This window comes from Nilaparvata lugens, chromosome 7, assembly GCF_014356525.2.
Source record: "Nilaparvata lugens isolate BPH chromosome 7, ASM1435652v1, whole genome shotgun sequence".
NCBI lineage: Eukaryota > Metazoa > Arthropoda > Insecta > Hemiptera > Delphacidae > Nilaparvata > Nilaparvata lugens.
In genome coordinates, this window is record NC_052510.1 from 17686974 (window position 1) to 17708998 (window position 22025).

At 32.9% G+C, this 22025-nt stretch overlaps 1 protein-coding gene across 2 annotated transcripts in view; it reads left to right on the forward strand.

The window, feature by feature from the left end:
- The first annotated feature begins 4866 nt into the window (after positions 1–4866).
- LOC111047266 (cytochrome P450 4g15) overlaps positions 4867–22025 on the forward strand; it is a 17233-nt gene continuing 74 nt past the window's right edge. The window contains exons 1-11 of one of the 2 annotated variants that reach the window (XM_022332988.2): positions 4868–5039; positions 7927–8118; positions 10416–10522; positions 10787–11060; positions 11475–11544; positions 11670–11796; positions 12437–12488; positions 12710–12816; positions 14233–14461; positions 20918–21097; positions 21898–22025. The exon at positions 21898–22025 is cut by the window's right edge and continues 74 nt beyond it. In XM_022332988.2, the coding sequence (XP_022188680.2) occupies positions 5021–5039; positions 7927–8118; positions 10416–10522; positions 10787–11060; positions 11475–11544; positions 11670–11796; positions 12437–12488; positions 12710–12816; positions 14233–14461; positions 20918–21097; positions 21898–22025 (1485 nt within the window). In that variant the 5' untranslated portion in view covers positions 4868–5020. Of the gene's footprint in view, positions 5040–7926; positions 8119–10415; positions 10523–10786; positions 11061–11474; positions 11545–11669; positions 11797–12436; positions 12489–12709; positions 12817–14232; positions 14462–20917; positions 21098–21897 lie in introns of both variants that reach the window. The other variant, XM_039432217.1, reaches the window with a different exon arrangement.

Genomic DNA, 22025 nt, shown 5'->3' on the forward strand with positions numbered 1-22025 from the left:
CACCAGCTGTCTCATATCTTTGAATAGTAGACTTGAGATGCGCGACTACACTAGCGTCAGGTGATCAATTTTCTTAACGGCAAGGAAAGTTGTGTGAGTGTGCCACACCAGATTTTTTAGTATTTAGTTGTAGTTAATTGAAGTTCGTTAACAAATATCACAGGTTTTATAATATTTGCGATTTATAGTTTTTGATCAATTCGATAATTGATTTTTTAAGATGCAATAGAGATTCAAATATTTTTTCAGTACCTATTCAAAGTGTTCAGTAAGTGTTTAATGAATTCAAATTGTAAATAGTGAAGTTTTAAGAATTCAAAATGTATAGTGAGTGTTCAGTATTCAAAGTGTTTTAATCAAGAATAATTTTATAATATTCAACCGTAGATTACTTTTTGTTTATCATCCGCAAGTCAACATTTAGCTTTATACAGCAACATGCTACAATGAGTATGAACAGTTTTAATTGAACATGCCTAGAAATTGTTGTGTCCCTGGGTGTAAATCGAACTATTATAGAAAAACCACCTTAGTGACAATATTTTCTTTTCCCAAAGAAAAAGAGCTTAGGAAATAGTGGACAAGGTGTATTTGTAGGAAATATTATAAAGTCACTAAAAATTTGGTTGTGTGTACCAATCATTTTAGAGCACCAGAGATTATAAAAGAAGACAAGCTTAGATTTTGTGTGAAGATGGTTCTCATGTGACTGTTCCAAGAAATAAAGTGAAACTATGTGATGGTGCCTTCCCTACAATTTTTCTAAATCAGCCTTCTTACAACCCAGTGAGCTTAAAAATTTAAATGATGTTTGTTGTGACTGTAGACTGAAGATGTACAAAATAAATGGTGTGTAAAGGTATTGGGCAATATATTTCTGAACAATTACTGCAACATGAAGAATGATAATCAGTTGCCCAAGCGAGCAGTCGCGAAATTTGAGGACCTTGAATTCCTAGGCTAGAATAAAATAACGATAATTATAAGCTATATGCATGTGAATTCATGTGCATGAGAATAAATAGAGTCCAGTAACCCTATGAAATAGTTACTTCTTTGATGAAGAACCTTATTTAAATCATTGAAAATGATTTTGAACAGTAATAAGTTATTAGAGAGAGCTGGAACCTAGCTGACGGCAGTAAGTTAGTCCACCACCTACGGCGGTCATCTTGTTTATATGCTCAGGTCCGATATTTAGGTAGTCCTGCTTCAATGAAAGGAGAAGAAGAAGATATTATTTCGAATAGCTTTTTGAAATAGCTGATAGTTCATTCCAGAGAAGTCATTTTCATCATAGTTCATCAAAGTAGTTCAGTAGCTGAATCATCACTGTTTGATTACTTGAACTAAACAAGCAACTCTATATTTTCAACAGAACATTTTATAGGAAATAACATGTGATTCGCATTGAGGAAACGAGCCCATCAAACAAAGCAAGTGGAAGCTCAATACAGGGTGTACTTCACAAAAAATTTTCAACTCCAACTTCATCAAGAGCTCTACAAAGTTGACATCTGTTCATTAGTTGTTTTTGAGATGAGCCTGACTTGTGTTTATCCGAAGAGTTACTTTGTTAAAGAAAGCACGGTATTCCAACACAGTGTATGATGGTGATTGCTTTGGCATGTTGAAGGCACAGGGAGGGCTTGAGTAGCGAACGCTATTTGCATTCGCCTCCCTGTACTGTTCAAGTCAAACGCCGAGTTTGTTTTGACGTACTCCGTACATGAGGCACACACGCGCGACAAACACAAGTCACGGCTAGAATTACGCACAAACGACTGCAGCTCGCTGAAACACGGCTATGTTTCCTAGGTAATTGAAATTCACCGGCGACAAACGTACGACTAGAGACAGCAAGCGCCAACTAAGTGAACATATCCTATTTATTTTTCGAGTTGTATTCGCGATGTAGCAATATTTTTCAGTTCGAGCTTGATTAATTGAGATTCGAATAATTGGGAGATGAAATGAGAGTTGAGACAAAATCACATAATAACATAGCTACACTGAATATTCTCAAATGCTATTAATTGACTTACACCATGAATTATTTCAAAAAATGCATTTTTACACAATTAAACCAACTGAGATAACAATATGGATATGAAACCTGGGCCTATTGATTGAAAGCTGATGCTCCATTTTCCTAAGACTACTTATCCTTTTATTGATTCAATGATACAAAATCATTGTATCAATATTTAAAAGTGAGGTAGAGTAATAATTGTTTCTTTTTTATTATCGAATTCCACTTCTTAATGCAATACAATCAACAATAATAATAAGCAAATACAGCACAGATCTGAAGTTTAAGGTAAGCCTACTGGTGAAACTCAGCCTTGACTGAAAAATACCTAGTAATTTTTCCGTAATTCATTATTAAAACTTTTAGATAATTTTTCTTCAATATTAAACCATATAGAGAAAACATTAGGCCCACTCAAGATTGAATCTTCGAATGTTTTCTCTATGATTTAACTATTTTCAGAGCAATATTTTGTTGTGAAAATGCCAGCAAACCGGCTTCAAATTTGCGCTATACTCTATTATTATAGTAGCCTACATAGCCTACGTTATCTGACTTAATTCAGAGTGAAAATTTTATTGTGAGACAGATAATAATATTAATTTTAATAATATAAGTCATGAGCCAAAGTCTGTTGTACAGTACGCTTTTTAGGAGTGAAGTAAACTTTTTTAGAAGTCTAATATTACAGTATTACGTGTATGCTAAGGGTTATCAGTCAGGCCCCAACGTTCAACAGTACGGAATGGCCGAGAACGTAAAGGCGTAATACATCAGTCAGAACTCAATGCTCAGTGAACAAACATGATCTAGGTTCGAATCTCGGTCAGTGACTTTTTTTTTGGTCGATGAATTTCGACTTTTATTACCTATTTTTTATATTAGTTACCATAATTTAAATTTCAATCAATTTTTTAGATATATTTTGAGACAAAACTGTGAAATATGCAATTATATTAATTTTTTCATCACATTATTTCAAAATAGTAATGAAAATTCTATTCATCCATCTATCCATGATATTGCACCGGGCACAAAGCTCGCGCCTAATATTAATAGTATAAAAATATGGTCATTATTGTAAATTATTAATTAGTAATATTGAAATTAATTGACAGTAAAAGTTGTCATAACCAAGATTCAAACTATCAAAATAGGCTGTTTGAATTTTATTTATTTTTTAATTTCTTATATATTGGGAAGTTTTTTTTGGGTGTGGCGAAAAATAGCGTTCGCACCATGGGCAAAAATGTATTTCCGGCTCTCAATCTTTTCTAGTCCTCGGCCTACGGCCTCGGACTTAAAAACCGATTTCGAGCCGGAAATATCTCATTTTCGGCCCTAGGTGCGAAATATACTATTACAGACCTATGTTTTTGAAATTTTAGGCCGAGTGGCTACTTATAATTTAGCATCTAAAGTTACCAGCTGTATAATAAACACGTCACCCTGTGATCAATTTATTGTGTACTGGTATTAAAACGGTGGTTTGGAGTTGATGTTAGTGTACCGTAGTTGGTTGGTACAAGCTGTAGATAATCGTTCCTTAGAAGACCTATACAAAAAATTATTATCACTCCCCTATCATTGAGAAACTGGAAAATGATTATTCATCTCATGAAAGAGAGTTGTTCGTATTGCAATCATTAATTACTGAAGAATAACAGACTAAATTGATTTTTTTTTCAATTTAGATTAGCTTATATTCATCCTAAAATTGAAGATGGAAAGAATATGGAATTCTGTGTAATTCATCGTACATCGCATATTTCCTGGACAATCCAATGACAATCGACAACTATGGAAACATTAAATTCTTCTTTGAAACACTGATTCAACCTACCGGTATCTATTTTTTTAATTCAACACCTTACTAATAGATATTACTACCAATTGATCGAGAATATGTTGCAATTTCGGAATAATAAATGCTGCATGACTGAGCACATATGAAGTCCGTATCGAGATGTAAATGAAAATATTGATTGTCAGATAAATATCATGATTCACCAAATAAAGTCAAGTGTAACATGAGATACATTGACTTTTTCACGGTACGAAGTTCGCCGGGTAAGCTAGTATTCGTTAAAAGATTCCCAAAACGTATGAAAATTTGAAGAAGCCTATTGTTTGTATGATAGTAGTCGATTTTATTCTGGGGATTTACGTCTAACTGAAAGAAGAAGCTGCATTCCAACAAAGCTATTGACAGCTACAGCTATTGACATACTTTATGAGAAAAATATGCTCTATTTCCTTCTACAGTAGCCTATGTTCATGTGAGGAAATCGTTTCTCAAACGAATAAACATTGCTTATCATCAAACTAATTTGAAAAATGTGGCCTAAAAGGGTCACTAATGTGAGTTGGATAGCAATTATCTAAATAATAAATACTTTCTAAATTCCAATAAAATAATAAATATATTGATGCATACTCCAGTCACTCACCTCATAATTATTACAGCAATATTAGTTACTTTTATGTATTACTTTACGGAAAGTTTGAGCTTCCTATATTTTGCAATAATTATCATCAAGGACTGAAGGCGAACGCACACAGCAGCAGACACACGGGGAAAAAATCCCTTTCAGGTGTCCAAATTTTGGAACCCACACAGATTGCCATCTGCTTCCATAAGTTATGTCTGCTAACGTCGCAGGCAAAAGTTTATTTCTGTCTGCATCTGTGTGCATTCACCTTGAATTTGAAGAGAGGGAAAGTAACCAACCAATAGTAAGAGAGCGACAGACAGTGGTGAAATTGTATAGGTTGTAGAGGTGACTTGTCCCTACTCCCTCCAGGAGTCTTCAAGGTGAACCTTCTGTTAAAAGAACAAATCATACATATAAGAGGGTAAGTCTTATTATCCGAAACAGTCTTGTGTTAGATCCTGTATTTTGTGTTGAGCAACGGTAACCAAGTGGATAATTCTCATCGTAGATATCTTTTATTCTGTCAAGTATATTACAATATCCGCACCTGACTATGACAATCAATGAAACAGGTACGTCGATAATTTTTCAATCATAATAATTCTTCCATGAAGCTTAATTATAATATTCTGTTACAAACTCCATAACACAATAATTATTATAATGATAGTGAATATTGATGGAAATCCATAATATTTGATTACGATAAGCTTAAATGAAATAGGAATGTTAAATGAAATGTATGATGAAAATGAAATTAATATTCGATTTATTCATGTATTGTAAATAGTCATAGACTTATCAATTGTCGCCAATAAATTCAATCGTCATCATTGATGAGGGAATGTTAATCCCACGATTAAAAATATTCATGAGGAAAATTACCGAAATTGAATTTCTTATCATACAAATAGTTTCAATAATTCTATAGATATATTTTTAAGATTCTAAGAAATTCAAGGGGAGATGATTTTCTAATTGACAATAATTTTCAACGGTTTGGCATTTCTCTTCGCATGTTTGTATGTATATTGTTATGGCATTGTATGTATGTTTGCTCTGCATTTACGGCGGAAAACGCGGCAATGGATTTCCATGAAATTTGTCAGGAATTTTCCTTTTTGAATTGCGCGTCATTGTATATGATGTAAAGTTTTTGGAATTTTGCATTTGAGGGATAATATAGAATGAAACAGAATTTTCCACATAGTCCAATATCACTGTGGAAATTAGATTAAAGAATCATTCATGATTAATCGGCTGTCAAGTGGATTGGATTATTAATTGCAAGAAATGACGCATGCACTTCATAATTTAAAGTAGGTACTACAGTATTTTCTCTTTACTTTTCTCTGCTTTCGCCTCGGGCTGACCAGTTGCCCAGTATATATTGTAGGTGATAGTTATTTACAACAGATGATTAGCATTATCGATACGTCAACCCAAACAGTCATTGGCCGTCTCCGTACCGATATATCGCCGACACCACACGAGTATAGAATGTGATATGTGTGATAAATGTGGTATATTGTGTATTATGTCTATATCACATATAGAATGTGACATTCTATACTCACATATCACATTCTATACTCACTGGACACGACAGGACATAATTTAACTTTGATGAACAGTATTAGGTCCATGTTATCAGAGCACTGATAGCGCGGAGTCTCTAGCGTTGCGTTAGCGTCGGGTTAGCAGGGCAATGATACTTCCATAGTGCAAAAATTATACGAAGCGTTATCAACGCCGGCGAGTACGCCTTAGCCCGGCGTTGAGCGTTGATAACGCAAACTGCCGCGCTAGCAACGTGGCGTTGGCAACGCTGAACCAAGTTATACACAGCGTTGTTGACGCGCACTTGACGCGCAGTAGTAGTCTATGATTGTTCCAAGTACTGTGAAGTCCAAATTACATTATTGTAATGGAGGACAACTATGATGTACTTAATAAAGATGTAAAATCAACAAATAATGAAATTGACAGCTGCTGTGATTATTCGCCGTCCTCAGGAAATAAACAGAAATACTTTAATATATTTCATATGAACATAAGAAGTATTGGAAAGATCTTTTATGAACTGCTTTCGCTTCTGAATGATATACAAATTTAATTCGACATCATTGTTTCAATGTTGCTTCAAAATTAATAAATTTTTGTTCCAAATACGATTCACACACGAGAAATGGACAGTCAAGTTGAAGCTGCAGAAATAAGGAGTGTATTTGGCTGCACTAGAATTGATAGAGTCAGAAATATTGATATAAAACAGGTTTTATCGGTTGCTCCTCTGCATGAAAGAAATAAACAAAATAGACGCAACTGGTGCAGTCAATTGATTAGAATGCAACTTGGAAGAATGCCACTTGAAGTCCAAAACTATAAACCTTCTGGGAAAAGAGATGTAGGAAGGCCAAGAAACAGATGGGTACCGGAACAGGTTGATTAATAAACCTATTCCCTGAAGTGAAGATGATGATGATGTGTTCCAAATACAGGTTAGAAAAATTCAACTACGGGTAGGCCATAAATAAAAATACGCATGGAAGATTGGATAGTTGAGAACTTATTCTTTGATGTGAACAGTATTCTACAAATTTTATTTTTCTTCTTAATATTTATCTAGTTTTTTACGGTTTTTCCATACATTAAAATTATTAAATGAAGTAATACACGCTCTAAGCGAAAAGGTTTTCCTTGCTGGCTAGCCGCCATAGGAAAATAATTAAAAGGAGAACTACTTCAAAAAACTTAATAATATATTCAAGGTTTGAGTTTTTGTATTGTTTAATTATTATTATTATTATTCATGTTTCATTCTCTTTTATTCATTGGAAGCTCTTTTGCATTCTGTTTTTTGGCAAATGAATAAATTCATTTATTCATTCATTACTGATTTTACTTGTGATTGGTTTGAAATCTAGGTTATTATGCTTATCTTATTGAAATGTCGATAGTTCAAATAGCAAATAAATTGAATTGAATTAAAAAGAAACTACTCTTCACCGTTCACTACTATCTGTTCGCTATGTTTGATACTGAGAAATTTATTAACCTCGTGCAGACAACGCGCTAACATCGCTGTGTATAACTTGTGTACGCGTTAGCGTTGCATGCTTAACGCCGCGTTATCAGCGCTCGTATAACATGGGCGTTAGAGGAGGCTGTGGTTTATAAATGCGCGAGGTTTACTGTTCACAGAACTAATAGTAGGAAATAGGTGGAAAGGTACATAATAACATTAATTATACACAAAAAAATCGAAACTTGGGATTGAAAAAATTGGCGTATCGCTATAACATGTTCCTCACACTATATACTATTTTTTTTTTTTTTGCTTTGAGAAAATTTTCGATGTACCGAAGATTAATCAAGTTTATAACAGAATAAATTATGAATAATAGATAGTTATATTATTATTATTATTGCTCTATTTTCAATATTATGATTGCACAGAATGGATTGCTGGTTTGGAGAAAAGAGAACCCAAACTTTACCCTTATCTACTTATGATGTTAGTGACTATTTTGGGGTCTGTATACTTGAGAAGGACGAGGAGAATGGAAGCTATGATATCCAAGATACCAGGTCCTCCAACATTACCCATTATTGGTAACATCCACCTTTTCTTCGGAGCTGATATAAAAGGTATGCATATTGTATATTATTTGATATCTCTCCGGAAATCTAAGAATTTGTTTGTTTTTAGAATATTAATGGTGTTCATCATAATATATATTATATTCACTATGAAATACTTGAATTCAGATAACCATTCTCTGAGGGGCAAAAACACCATCTTATTTTCAAAATTATGAAAACTATTGATATAATTTATTAGCTGCATTGAAAATATTAATAGATATCAACGAGTTGGAAAAATAACAGAATTGTACTATTCAAACTACGAGGTTTGTTCTGATTCCACTTCTTCATTGAAATCACCCTCTCTTTTGGACGAAAGGTACACCGAGTGGGTCTAGTTTCACCTAGGGCGATAAGATATGAACAACTCTACACTTTTATATATAGTATATAGTATAGCGATAGCGATCCAAGTGAATACTATGCCTTTGTTGATTCCATAACATTCGTAACTTTTGCAATTCATAAAACATAACAATTACAACTATACTACAGAATGAAGATATTATCATGAGGCTGAAGAGAAAAAAGCCTTTTGAACTAAAGTTCAAAATTAATAGTGATAGTGAATGCAGGCTTTCAAATGTTTGTTACTTGCTGATGACCTAATAGTACTACAGAAGAGTGAATATGATCTGCAGCGCACTCTCTCTTAATTGGACAATTACTTAAAGAGTATAATTTGAAAATCTCCTCCTCAAAAACTCGAATAATGGCATCCTGCGGGAAGGATCCATGAGAAGTAAAGTTGTTCTACAAAATAAAATTCTGAAACAGGTATCCCATTTCAGCTATCTTGGCTGTGATATCTCTTATCAACATGATAAGGATGCTTGCACCAAGATGCATTGCGGTCAACATATATGTGGAACCATACATAGAACTCTTAAGAATAGTGCCCGCAAAGAAACAAGAATAAAGTTCTATAGAACAATAATTGCAGCTCCTACATTACTGTATGGTAGTGAAACTTGGGTACTATCCAAGCGTGATGAAAGCAGATTACAAGCATCTGAATTGAGGTCTCTGGGTGCATATGGATGCATATGAAAAATATTGAGATCGTTTCAGAAACACAGATATCAGAGATCAGCTGCATATCTTTGCAATAAAATATAAAAAATCTGGTGTGGCGCACTCACACAACTATCCTTGCCGTTATGAAAATTGATAACCTGACGCTAGTGTTCACGCGCATCTCAAGTCTACTATTTAAAGATCTGAGCCAGCTAGTGACAGGACAATAACTCTGGATACACACGAGATCTGCTATATCTTCATAGTGAATGATTTAATAGAATCAACAGTTACCAACAGTTTGCAATTGAATAATTACATTTTCTCAAATTTCAAGCTTATTTTCAATTTTAGGTGAAAAAGTTACTGGACATCAATTTTAGATATTTTCATGCTCAATCTTTTCCACTCGAATTTTTTCATTTTAATCATATCTGAGACCTGATAATTGAAAATCTAGAATCAAAGTTTGCATAGATGGGTCGGAGCTCCTGAGATTTTTACAGATATGGGACTTGTGGCAGTTGATATAGCTTATCAATTACTATTCTAGGTATAAATTTGATCAGAATCGTTGAAGCCAACAGACAATGATGCCTTAACCGTGAAAGGAAGAAGAACAAGAAAGTATGCAGACTAAACAGTATTCTTACTGCTCTCATAATCTCAGATCTACTTGAGTCATCAATGGATGAACTGAAGTTTTATAGTTTACAATAGTGTAAGATTACGATTAAGATAGTGAAATGCAAATTGATGGTTAGTTTCTGAGACTAGTATCAATGACAATCAACATAAGAAAATTACAATAAGTTATCAGTGTCGATTATCATACCGTATCGCAATATCCATACAAAGTTTCAAAATGAAATTTATTTAGAATAGTGACATTTTTTATGAATCTTGTCTCCATATGGATAAATAAATAATGCTCATGAAAAAAAAACTAACTATTTTAAGAAAAACTAACTATTTTAAGAAAAAATATAAAAATGAAGTTTCTCTATTGTAGTATAATAACATCATTGCTACATTTTTAACTGAAAACTATTCATTGAAATTCTGCTATATATCAAATCTATCCAAGTTCTCACAAGAAAATTCTTGTAGCTTAGAACTGTGTGGAGTATGAAGTCATTTCTCCACTTCTATCGGTGTATTATGTGTAGATTCATTATTTTTTATTAAGGCAAGATAAGTAAGCTTTACAGGTAGATCAAGAGTTCACAATGAAATTAGAACTATGAAACTACCACTAAAATAAATGAAAATAACATTTTCAGGTCTCATAAATATCCAAGATGAATTATTTAAGACTTATGGTACAATCTTGCGAGTTTGGATAGGCCCACATCTTTGGATAAATCTTGCCGAGCCTAAATATATTCATGTGAGTATTCATGTCATTATATCTTCACCTCTTACTTCAATTCATACATAATGTATGTTGTGCGTGAAATAACACATGCAATGATGTAGTGATAAGCGAAATTTTACCAACTATTCTTTTCCATTGAATCTATTTCTCTATATTTATCGTATCCCTGAACAATACCAGTTAGTCAAGTTTCAAGTATGTATAATGATTGATCTTATAACATTAATTCAACGACGTTTCATGTGAATAATTTTTTGAAACTATGCCACTCTACAGGCACTCCTAAGCAGCGAACATGGAACAAACAAAGATTCGAGTTCTCAATTTTTCAAATCGCAATCAGATGGAATATTCATAGCATCCGGTAAAAAGTGGAAAACACTAAGGAAAATTATAAATCCAACCTTCCATCAAAAAATATTGGAAAGCTACCTGATTACATTCAATGAGAAGAGTGATATCCTTGTAAAACAATTGGATAAAAAAGTTGATGAACCCATTTTTGATATCGGAGATTATACAGCGAAGTGTACACTGGATTTCCTCTGTGGTGAGTATAATAACATTATCTTTATTCCATTGAATAGTGCTTATATTTTAGTAATAGACTAGTTAAAACTTGATGAAATGAATGTTTTGTTATATCTAATATTGTAGAAACGTTAAAATTTTCAATGATGTCCAAAAATTCCTTACCTAGTTTCTCCTCTCTTGTTCCTTCGTTAAGAAAATTGGGACTTTCATCCAATTCTCCTTAATAGGTATCTTACTCTCAACTGTCTTACTTGCATAAGATTTCAAATTATCTTGAAATAGTTAATCTAGGTACCCGGATTTCATTCTGTTCTTCCTTAACATCAATTGAAGTTAGTTTCCACCTTATTACATCGAGTATCATTCATGAAAATCAATATACTTCTATCATTCATCGTCAGTTTGAAAGTCATATTTCATTTCTCAACAGGTACTCTAATGGGCGTGAAATCTGGAGTACAGTATGAAAAACATAACAATTTCTCCAAGAACGTAACTGAGTGAGTCTAAACAAATTTTTGATGGAATATTGATATTTACAAATTCATTATATAACTTGGAAAATATTTTTGAAGCATTCATGGGAAATGACAATAGTAATCCTATACTCCATTCCATTTTTCAGATCAATTAAAATAATTCAACAAAGATTCTACAAATTGCATTACCAGCCAGAGTGGGTGTTTCGCTTTTCAAAGATTTCTAAACAATTGATAGCTCTTGTGGAGCCTGCTCTGGACTTTGCAAAGCAGGTAAGTAAAGCCTCATGGCTACGCTTCAAAAATGGCTTCAAGAATGGAAATGCTCAACTTTGAAATCAGTGGAGCCGACAGTGATTGCGGTGGAGGGGGGGCTGTGATGACGCAGACTGTGTCCTAGGACCTGATTCGTTTCCCAAATTTAGGGGTGGGGGCACGTCCTTGGGCTTGAGCACCTCTAAGAATATTTGATTGATTACAACAGCAAAAACAGAAACATGAAAATAGATAAATCCTTGAATAACATTGAATTCAACTTCATTATTAGAAGAAAGCTCGTAAGCTCATATAATAATGATTTTTACAAGTCTCTTATAATGCATGATATTAAGAGCGTCATTTATCAAGCTAAGTAATGCTGATTTTTACAAGCCTCTCATAATGCATGATATTAAGAGCGTCATTTATCAAGCTCAGTAATGTAATGTAATTAAGGGTTATATAATATTACAGACTTGTTATTCTGATCATGGAGGGAATAATGATGATTGACTCACCAAAGAGTATTATTCAACACAGTAAAATCCACGAGATTCTACATCAATTTCCAATTGTTTGTCAGTACTGTTGTACTCGATTGGAAACTCGATAGCAGATTCTTGACAATTCTAGTGAAAAGCATTTACTGTTCCAGGTGATCCTGGAGAGAGTCAAAATAAGGGAAGAGGAAGACTCAGATTATCAAGGTGAGATGAATTAAATGAGAATTCTTTTTAACTTCTGGGACAGCATCAGCAATCTTTGGACACATCAGAGGCTCAAAAATTACTAATTTTACTAGAGGTGCGTTAGGCTCTTCTCATCACTAACAAAACGTCTTACAAATATGTTTTTATTATCAGTTGATGTCTAGTGTATCACAGCGTGATTGCATACTGGATAATCAATGAAATATTATATTTTTCAGTTCATGATCGCAAAGGAAGGTCTATTTATTTGGATACAGTTCTTGATAATTTCAAGCATATGTCTCTCGATGAACTAACTACTCTGACCCTTGATACATTTATTGCGGTATGTTCATTATTCAGTTTTATACAATTTCAACTTTGATAATAAAATTATTGTTTATTATTAGCTTTTCAACAATTACATTGGTATATTGAGTTCAATATCAATTGAAGATCAGCCATGTTCACCAAACTCCGACTTATTGAACAGATAGAGTGAGAGAAACGCAAAGTGTTAAAAAATATTGAAGTGAATGTAGATACCTCACATATCCTCTAATCTAACTAACCTACATTGAGAATCATAGTAAGCACATTGGTTTGCTATCCTTATCTTGCATTAGACAAAGCAGATACAGTAGCTCTATCCTTCTTCAACTCCGCACCGCTGCCAAATCGTTTGTAAGCTATGTAGAAATGTAATGAATTACTAAAATTTAGATTATTCAATATCAATCACGGAAATCTTGTTTGAAGAAATCTTGTTTTTCTCACAGAAAAGTTTGAAGCCCAAGGCAAAGCCGAAGGCAACAATTTCCCTGAGGAAGAAAAAGTGATTTTCACTCGTGATTTACACAACATTTTTCCTCCGCCTACATTTTTTTTATAGAAACTGCAAATCAAATAATTTAAATGACTTACGTTATTTGTGACAATCTTTCCTTTTATAACACAACCTAAAAACCAGTCGTCTGGTTGGCACTGCCGATTGCGCTATCTATCGGCAAAAGTTGTAACAATTATCAGCTAGTCTTGCTAGTCGACTATCAACAATGGCTGACTCCAGTTTGTGTGTTTCAGATTTGAATCGCAGATAAAAAATAATTGTTGGCTGGTATTCTTAATAGAATGGAATATCTGAAAATATGTATGAATTTTTTCTCGTCCACTAATTTTAAGTATGTAATATCAAACAAACATATTATATTTCATGAGTTGATCAAATTTCTGGTTGAGGTATTAAATTCAGTTGACTCAATGACAGACATCTATATTATGTTTCCTCATCTGAGCTTAGACCTTCTAAGCTATTAATTTCAAATGTAGCTTTTCAAAATAGAGATGCTTCCCATGTTATTAGAATGGAGTTACTTTTACGCCCTAGAGAGTTTTTCTGTTTTTTCATGCCGCAAGAGCGAAAAGTGATACTTTATCGTTATGCTCCAGGGAGTAAAGTAAGCACTTTAGACAGAAGTTGGAGGAAAACATATTCTGGACATACTTGAGGATTATAAACAAAAATCAAGAACTGACTCATAACGGATGTACCGGGATGACATCAGTCAAAGCTATTTATGATAGAAGGCAGTGAATGAAAAATCGACAACCGTGCTTACATTACCATTGACTTTATAACGTGATTTTTTCACTACGAGACCATGATACGAGACCATACGAGACCATAAGAACAACATCTATTTTCTTCAATTTCTATCTCCTACCTATTAAATCGTCACATTGTGTTCTTATCACATTGCAGGCCACTGATACGACGAGAGTTGCGACTGCCTACACCTTCCTGTTACTTGGAGCCCACCCTGATATCCAGGAAAGAGTATATCAAGAGATTATTGAAGTGGTTGGTGATGGAGAGTTCACAATTTACAACTTGACCGCCCTCATGTATTTGGATATGGTTCTCAAAGAGGTTCTCAGGCTTTTCTCAGTTCCTATGGTGACGCGAGAATTAGGAAGGGATCTTGATGTTGGTAAATATTGTTCTGTATTCCTTATTCTGCAATCAGGAAGGTTCCTAGCAAGAAGAATATAAATGTCCCATGAAAAGATTTTATCTTGTAACTTGATGGCTTCTATAATCGTAGAATGGATTTTTCCACCAATGAGTAATGGTTTACCCCACCAATGAGGATTTAGCTTCGGCAAAAAGTGAAATTGCAAAGTTGCGAAATGAACTAGATAGGGCCAATAGTGAAATTGCAGGTTTGCAACAGTACTCACGAAAAGACTGCATTAATATTGTTGGAGTACCAGTACAGGACAATGAGAACATTTTTGATATCCTGAAAAGCATATCTTCGTTCATGAACTTTGATTTCAATAAGGACATGATTTCTAACTGTCATAGGTTGTCCGGTAAAAATCGTGAGATGGCACCTCCTATCATTGTTAGATTTGTTAAGAACATAGACAATCAAAAGTTCCTACAATGCAAGGGTAAAAAGGGAAGAATATTAGCCAGTGATATTGGGTGGTCGAATGATGCTCGTGTAATCTACATTAATGAAACTATGTCTCCGTTCTGCAAGAGTATCTTCAACAAAGGAAAGGAACTTCAAAAACAAGGTCATTTGAAATATGTGTGGTTCAAAAATGGCAATGTATTCGTCAAAGCTGATGATCTTTCCAAAAGTGTACACATTTCAAGAATTGAGGACTTCAATAAGTTAGTTACTAAAAGATAAATTTTGATTGATTGATCTATTTTTGTCATACTAGGCTATGTGGGCATGTAGAGAGTGCAAATTGCCGTCTAATGTTTTTTATATTATTTATTCTATTTTATTTTTCTCTATTCTTATTATGATTTCAATAATTTTGCTTGCTTGATATTTGATTATTATGCCAATTTGATTATTATGCCAATTTGCTTATTAACTGATACACGTTTTGAATGCTATGTGAGTGGAACAAGAATAATTAAGTTAATTGCAGTTAATTTTCAATATATTTCATTCTATTTTATCATAAACTAAGACGTTTTTACAATACGTTGATGAATTAATTCATTTCAATTCTATTATTATTGATTTTGTTTAATTGATTAAATTGAAAACGTTAACATTAATTTATGAACGGTGAATCATGTGATAAAGGCAATATTGGTGTTTCACATTATATGTGATTTTTTTAAAAGTTTCTTTGAGGAGTCTCCTGCTTTGTGCATTATTATTCAGATTCAGTACCTATTGTAGATGTACCCAATCTGTTTCTGCATTTCGTCTAAAATATCATTTATTATGAGGTATGAATGTAGTGTGAATGTTGCATGTGGGAATAAAAAATTATTGTTTTTCTGTCACAACTTACTAAATTGTATGTCAATCTTATCATTCTTTTATGGGGGCTAATGTGAAGTTTTTTGAGAGTGTAGATGATGTTAACAATTGTTTTCTTACTGGTAATAATAATCTTACTATAATACACCAAAATATTCGTAGTATGAACCGTAATTTTGACTCCTTTATCACATACTTGAATTGTTGGAATAAAAGACCGGATATTATAGTTTTATCTGAAACATGGACTCAATCTGAAAATGATGCAGCTATGTATAACATTGAAGGGTATGATAGATATCATGCTGGTGCTGATTTCACAAGAGCTTCTGGTATTATAATATTTGTTGCAACTGAAGCGGGTATAACGTGCTCTGAAATTACAGCAAATATCATCGGTGCTGATTCTGTATTACTTGAATGTCGCATGTATTGGTTTAGTATTTTTTAGTATATTTTCTATTGTTTTAGTATTCTTGGTATTTACAGATGGCATGGTGTACAAATAGAGAATTTTCTTGATAGTCTTAATGAATTGTTGGAGGGCTACCAAGCTGCAAATTGTTTTATAATAGGTGACATTAATATTGATATAAGCAGAATTGGTGATATTAAAACTTTAAAATACTTAGAAATGTTGTTTAGCAATGGGTATGAGTGTCTTATAGACATGGATACTCGCTTATTAAATGATAGTTCATCTTGTTTGGATCATATATTTTTTAGATCAGCCTTAAATAAAAGAGCTGTATCAAGTGCAGTAATTGAATCTCAGATTACTGATCACAGAGCTGTAGCCGTTTCCTTATCTAAAAGTAGTTGTGAAAATTTCAGATTGTCTTCAACGGAGAAATCAATAATAGATTATGATAAATTAAACAGCTTATTAATGCATCATGACTGGAGTTCGGTATATTTTTCTAATGATGTTAACTTTAAATTCAATACATTTATTGGTGTTTTGAATAATTACTTAAAACAGTCAAAGTACACTATTCTTGTAAATTTAACCAGCCATGATAAGAAATTGAAACCTTGGATGACTGAAGGGTTGTGTGCTGCTATAAAAAATCGTGATAAGCTTTACAAAAAAATGTCCAGAAATCCAAATGACAATAAATTAAAATCAGATTATTTGAAATTTAAGAAAAAGTTAGTTGTGTGGATAAATGAACAAAAACATAGGTATTTTTCTCATCTCAATGTCTTACCTATCCAGCAACAATGGAAAGAAATCAATAAATTGTGTGGTCAAGCGTCAAGAAAACAAACAATTAGTTTACAGATAGGAGGTACAATTGTTAGAGAAGATCAGACTGTAGCTAAGGAGTTCAATAATTATTTTGCTAAAGCAGCGGTTGAAGTAACTTCTTCGGTGAAACCTTTATCTGATGAAAATAAGCAACTGTTAAGGAATGAATTTAAAATAAAAAATTATTACAATTCAATATTCCTTGAGCCTTTCCATTTTGATGAAATTGATAAGTTAATTCAGAGTTTAAAGAATGGCAAGTCTCCAGGCATGGATGGATTTAGTGGTAGGTTATTAAAAATAGTGTCTACATCAATTATTCCCGTTCTTTGTGACATTTTCAATAGTAGTATTTCTTGTGGAGTATTCCCTGATGCCTTGAAAATAGCCAAAGTTGTGCCTATCTATAAAAAAGGTTCAAAAACTGATATTGCCAATTACAGGCAATCTTTGCTTTCAGTTTTTTCTAAAATACTAGAGAAACTAGTAAAGAAGAGAATTGTAGATTTTTTCAATGTTAACAAATTCTTCTACAGTGGCCAATTCGGCTTTCAACAGGGTTTGAGTACTGAAATTGCGCTGAATCACTTTATGACAAATATTTATAATAGTTTGAATACTCGTGGTAAGATGAAAGTTTCAGGGCTCTTCCTTGATATTAAAAAAGCTTTTGACACTGTTGATCATGATATATTGATAAATAAGTTGTTCATGTCTGGGGTTCGTGGAATCCCCTTAAAGTGGTTTAAATCTTATTTAGAGAATAGGAGCCAATGTGTTAGTATAAATGGTATTAATAGTGAATTGGTTGTAAACAGCAATTGTGGAGTCCCTCAGGGTTCAGTCCTGGGGCCTCTCTTATTTTTAGTATATATAAATGACTTATTCTCATTGAATTTTCATGGATCTGTAACATCATTTGCTGACGATACTGCACTGGCCTATTCAGCTAATAGTATAAATGAATTACAAATGATGTTACAGTCAGACTTGAGCAATTTGAGACTCTGGTTTGATGGGAACAAAATAGTGTTAAATGCTTCTAAAACTAACTTCATTAATTTCTCCCTATCAACGGTTTTTGAATTCTCAGTCCCTTTAAAGTATCACGAGATAGATTGTCAAGCAGAGTCATGTAAATGTAATAGTATTTATCAAGCTAATTCCTTGAAGTATCTTGGTATGACTTTGGATGACAGATTAATTTGGACAAATCACATAACAAATTTGAAATGTAGACTTCTTTTTTAATTAGGAAATTTTATAATCTTCAACAATTCTTACCTAGATATATTCTCCGTCAATTGTATTTTGCATTTTTTCACTCAAAACTAGATTATGGATTATCTTGCTGGATGTCAACATATGCTTGTCACTATAATCCAGTTGTAATTCTACAGAAAGCCATAATACGCATCATTGTGGTGTTAAAAGAAGGATTCACTCGTTCCCTTATTTCAAAATTTTGCAAGTTCTGCCCTTGAGAAGCATGTATGTGTTCAAGGTGCTGTCGTTGTTCTTTAAAATGAGTGGGAACCGAAATATGGGGATTGCGCCTGAAACTCATCCAATGGGTGAAGTGGTAACACGGCAAAGAACAAGAGAGTTGCTAGCAACACCAAGGCCTTATTGTACCAGGTATAAAAAGAGTTTTGTATTTTTAGGATGCAAATATTACAACTTGCTCCCTACTGACATAAGGAGAATCAATTCTTTGACACAATTCAAAGTGAAAGTAAAGAAATGGCTTTTGAGTTTGTCTTTTGAAGATTTAATGATGTTTATAGAACTATAATACTTTTATTTTTTACCTTTATTAATTTATTTTTTATTTGTTGTACTCATTGATGAGTTCTACGACTTTGTCTATAATTAAACACCATCTCAGTGGTGTTGATGAACTTAAATATTTTTGTGTACTCATCAATTAGGGTTTTTTTTTATATATACAACCTTGTCTTTAATTTGATATTATTATTATTGCAATTTTTCACAATTTTGTCTGTACTGTGATACTGTTGTTTTAATGTCTTACTTCTAAGTGAGGAATTTATTTTTCCTTGTTGACAGTGTGTGTTATTTTTAAAGCTAGTGTTTATCATTTTTTGCTTTTCTCTTCATAATGTCATCTATACTTGAGCAATCTAAGCCTTGTTTTATTACCATAGAATGAATAGTTTAATCAAGAATTAGTTGTTGGTTGTGACTATTTATTATTGAATTGTATGGTAAAGCTCAAATTGATTCCCATATGCATGTGTGAGAGTGTGTGTGTCTGCGTGTGTGAAAGTACATTTTGATAAAAATTAGCAGTGTTGTCAGCTCCTACTAACGGGCAAAAGACTTTGTTCTTTTTTGTTAGTAGTAATTTTATTTTGCTCTGTGAAAATCATGTTTGTTTTTTTCCTTTTCTCTTATTATACGGTATATATTTTTTAGTTTTAAATTACAGTATGTTATTATACTCAAGAGAAGGAACTTGTACTATAATTTGTTTTGATGCAAAATAAAAAATTATTTGATTTGATTTGATTTGGTGTATTAAACCCAATACGTCTCCAATTATTGAGGATTTTCTGGCACAGAGGATCTGGAGCCCTGTTACCGCTCTCAGTATAACCCATAATAATTAACCGAGCGAAGTGAGGTCTAAGATTCAAGTCGACAATTTTGCATTTCTATTTATGTTTATATGCTTTTTCTTGTTTTTATATGTTTATATGTTTATATGTTTATATGTTTATATGTTTATATGTTTATATATTTATGTTCCGCATTTACAGCGAAACACAGGCAATAGATTCTCATGAAATTTGACAGGTATTTCGCGTCGACGTAAATATAAGGTTTTTTTGAAATTTTGCATTTTAAGGATAATACAAAAGGAAAGGAGTCTCCTTCTAACGCCAATATTACCGTAAAAATCAGACTATAGAATTATTTATCATAAATCAGCTGTCGAGTGGATTATTAATTGCATGCAATTCATATCACAATATAACTTAGTGAAAAATCAGGTGCTGTGTGGACTATTAATTGCATGCCCCATTGCATACAATTTCCATTATAGTTATTAATTGCATGCGATAACGCATGCAATTAATAACTATAAAAAACATAGTACCTGTTGTCAGTATGTCTTGTAGAAGATTAGCTTCTGATGTTTGCATTGCTGATACACCAACCCCAACAGCCATTGGCCGTTTTCACACCGATATTTCGCCGACACGACTTACAGACAGGATTTACTCCTGTATAAGAGAAGGCTGTGGTTTATAACTGCGTGAGGACTACTACTTATTAATAAACCGCGATATGACAGTATGGAAGAAAAGCAATGACATGATTGATATTCCATGTGATTTCAGCAATTCCCATAAGATATATTTGCTTGTTTCGAAAAGGTGTATACTATCTTATCTACGATGACATACTGCTCGACAATGTTCTATACTCATCGACGAGAATACAAAGAGTTAAAATCAAAATGTGATTAAAGCTGCGTTTACACCAAAGTTATTAACAAAATGTTTATAACTTAATCCTTATAGATACTATTAGATTGATCATAACTTATCATACACATGATGAACATATGTGTTTTTCAAGTACCGTTTAATCTAAAAGAATCTTCAAGGACTAAGTTATTAACATTTTGGTTATAACTTTGGTGTAAATGCAGCTTTACTGTAGGTCCCCGCTTCACTTTCTATCCACTAGTCTACTACTAGAAATGTAGGCCATTATTTCAGCTCTTAACTGTAAACTATTCAGATGAAAATGAACAATGAAAATAATTATAAAACAACATTAAAACAACTTCGTAGCCTGCTGAATAGTAGGTACAAGCTGGAAAACTAACATAGAATGGTTTCAAACATCAGTTTTCTTTGCAGATGACCTGACTCTACCTTCAGGTTCATGTATCTTAGTCTCCTTTAACGCTTTACACCATGATCCAAAATTTTGGAAACATCCTGACGAATTTCACCCGGACCACTTTCTGCCAGAAGAAGTATCCAAAAGACCAAAATATAGTTATCTTCCTTTCGGATATGGTCCAAGAAATTGTCCAGGTGAATATGAATTATTGTAATAATAATTTGGTTCCAAAATACTCAGTTGATAAATTAATCATTTTTTGTGAGGGAGCTATTGACTCCGCACCCAAGTCCATAATAATAATGTATAAATGAACTATAGAATTGAAGAAAATTGTGTGTTACTTGAATGAACAGTTTGAATATCATAAATTATTCATTTACCATGTACCATTCTAAATACAACTTGAATAAATAAATTTATTTCCTCTTCAGAAAAACATCATCACATGAGTAGAGATTAGAAAGCATTCTCCAGAAGTTGAACAAATGATCCTGTTCCCAGTATTGTGAAAGAGTAATAATTGGAAGAGCTAGAATGACTGACAATGTGACAGTTTTTAAGCTGTGATAGGTAGCCTATGGCATTATTACAAAGCTTGCTATTGGCTGTGGGCAGAGCCCAGGCACACCCACCAATGGCAAAGCTACTGCTAGCGGTTACTCCCATATTTCTTTTTCTATCATTCATGTTCTCTTAAATATTTAATTTCTTCCAATTGAGGACTCATACAATTAATATAATTGTAGCCTAATTGACACCAATCTTATTGATATATTTATACCATATTTATCGACAATTTTGAGATTAATAATACCCTGACTATCACAATAATTATCAATAAGTATTGCTGAATTACAATAATTTAGTTCGGTACTGAATGTGAAGAAGTTTTTCTTGTAATTTGAGAACTATGATATTCTTTGAATATTGCATTTTGACAAGCTGCACAAATCTATCTTCCAAGTCTAATAAAAAAAATTTTGTGTTCCAGGTCATGCGTTTGCTATGCTCTCCATGAAAACAATGATTGGAAGTGTCATTAGAAAATACAGGATATTGTCAAAGTTTGATATGCAGAATGCAGAATATGAATATATTTTTATGCAGGAGCTGAAGAAT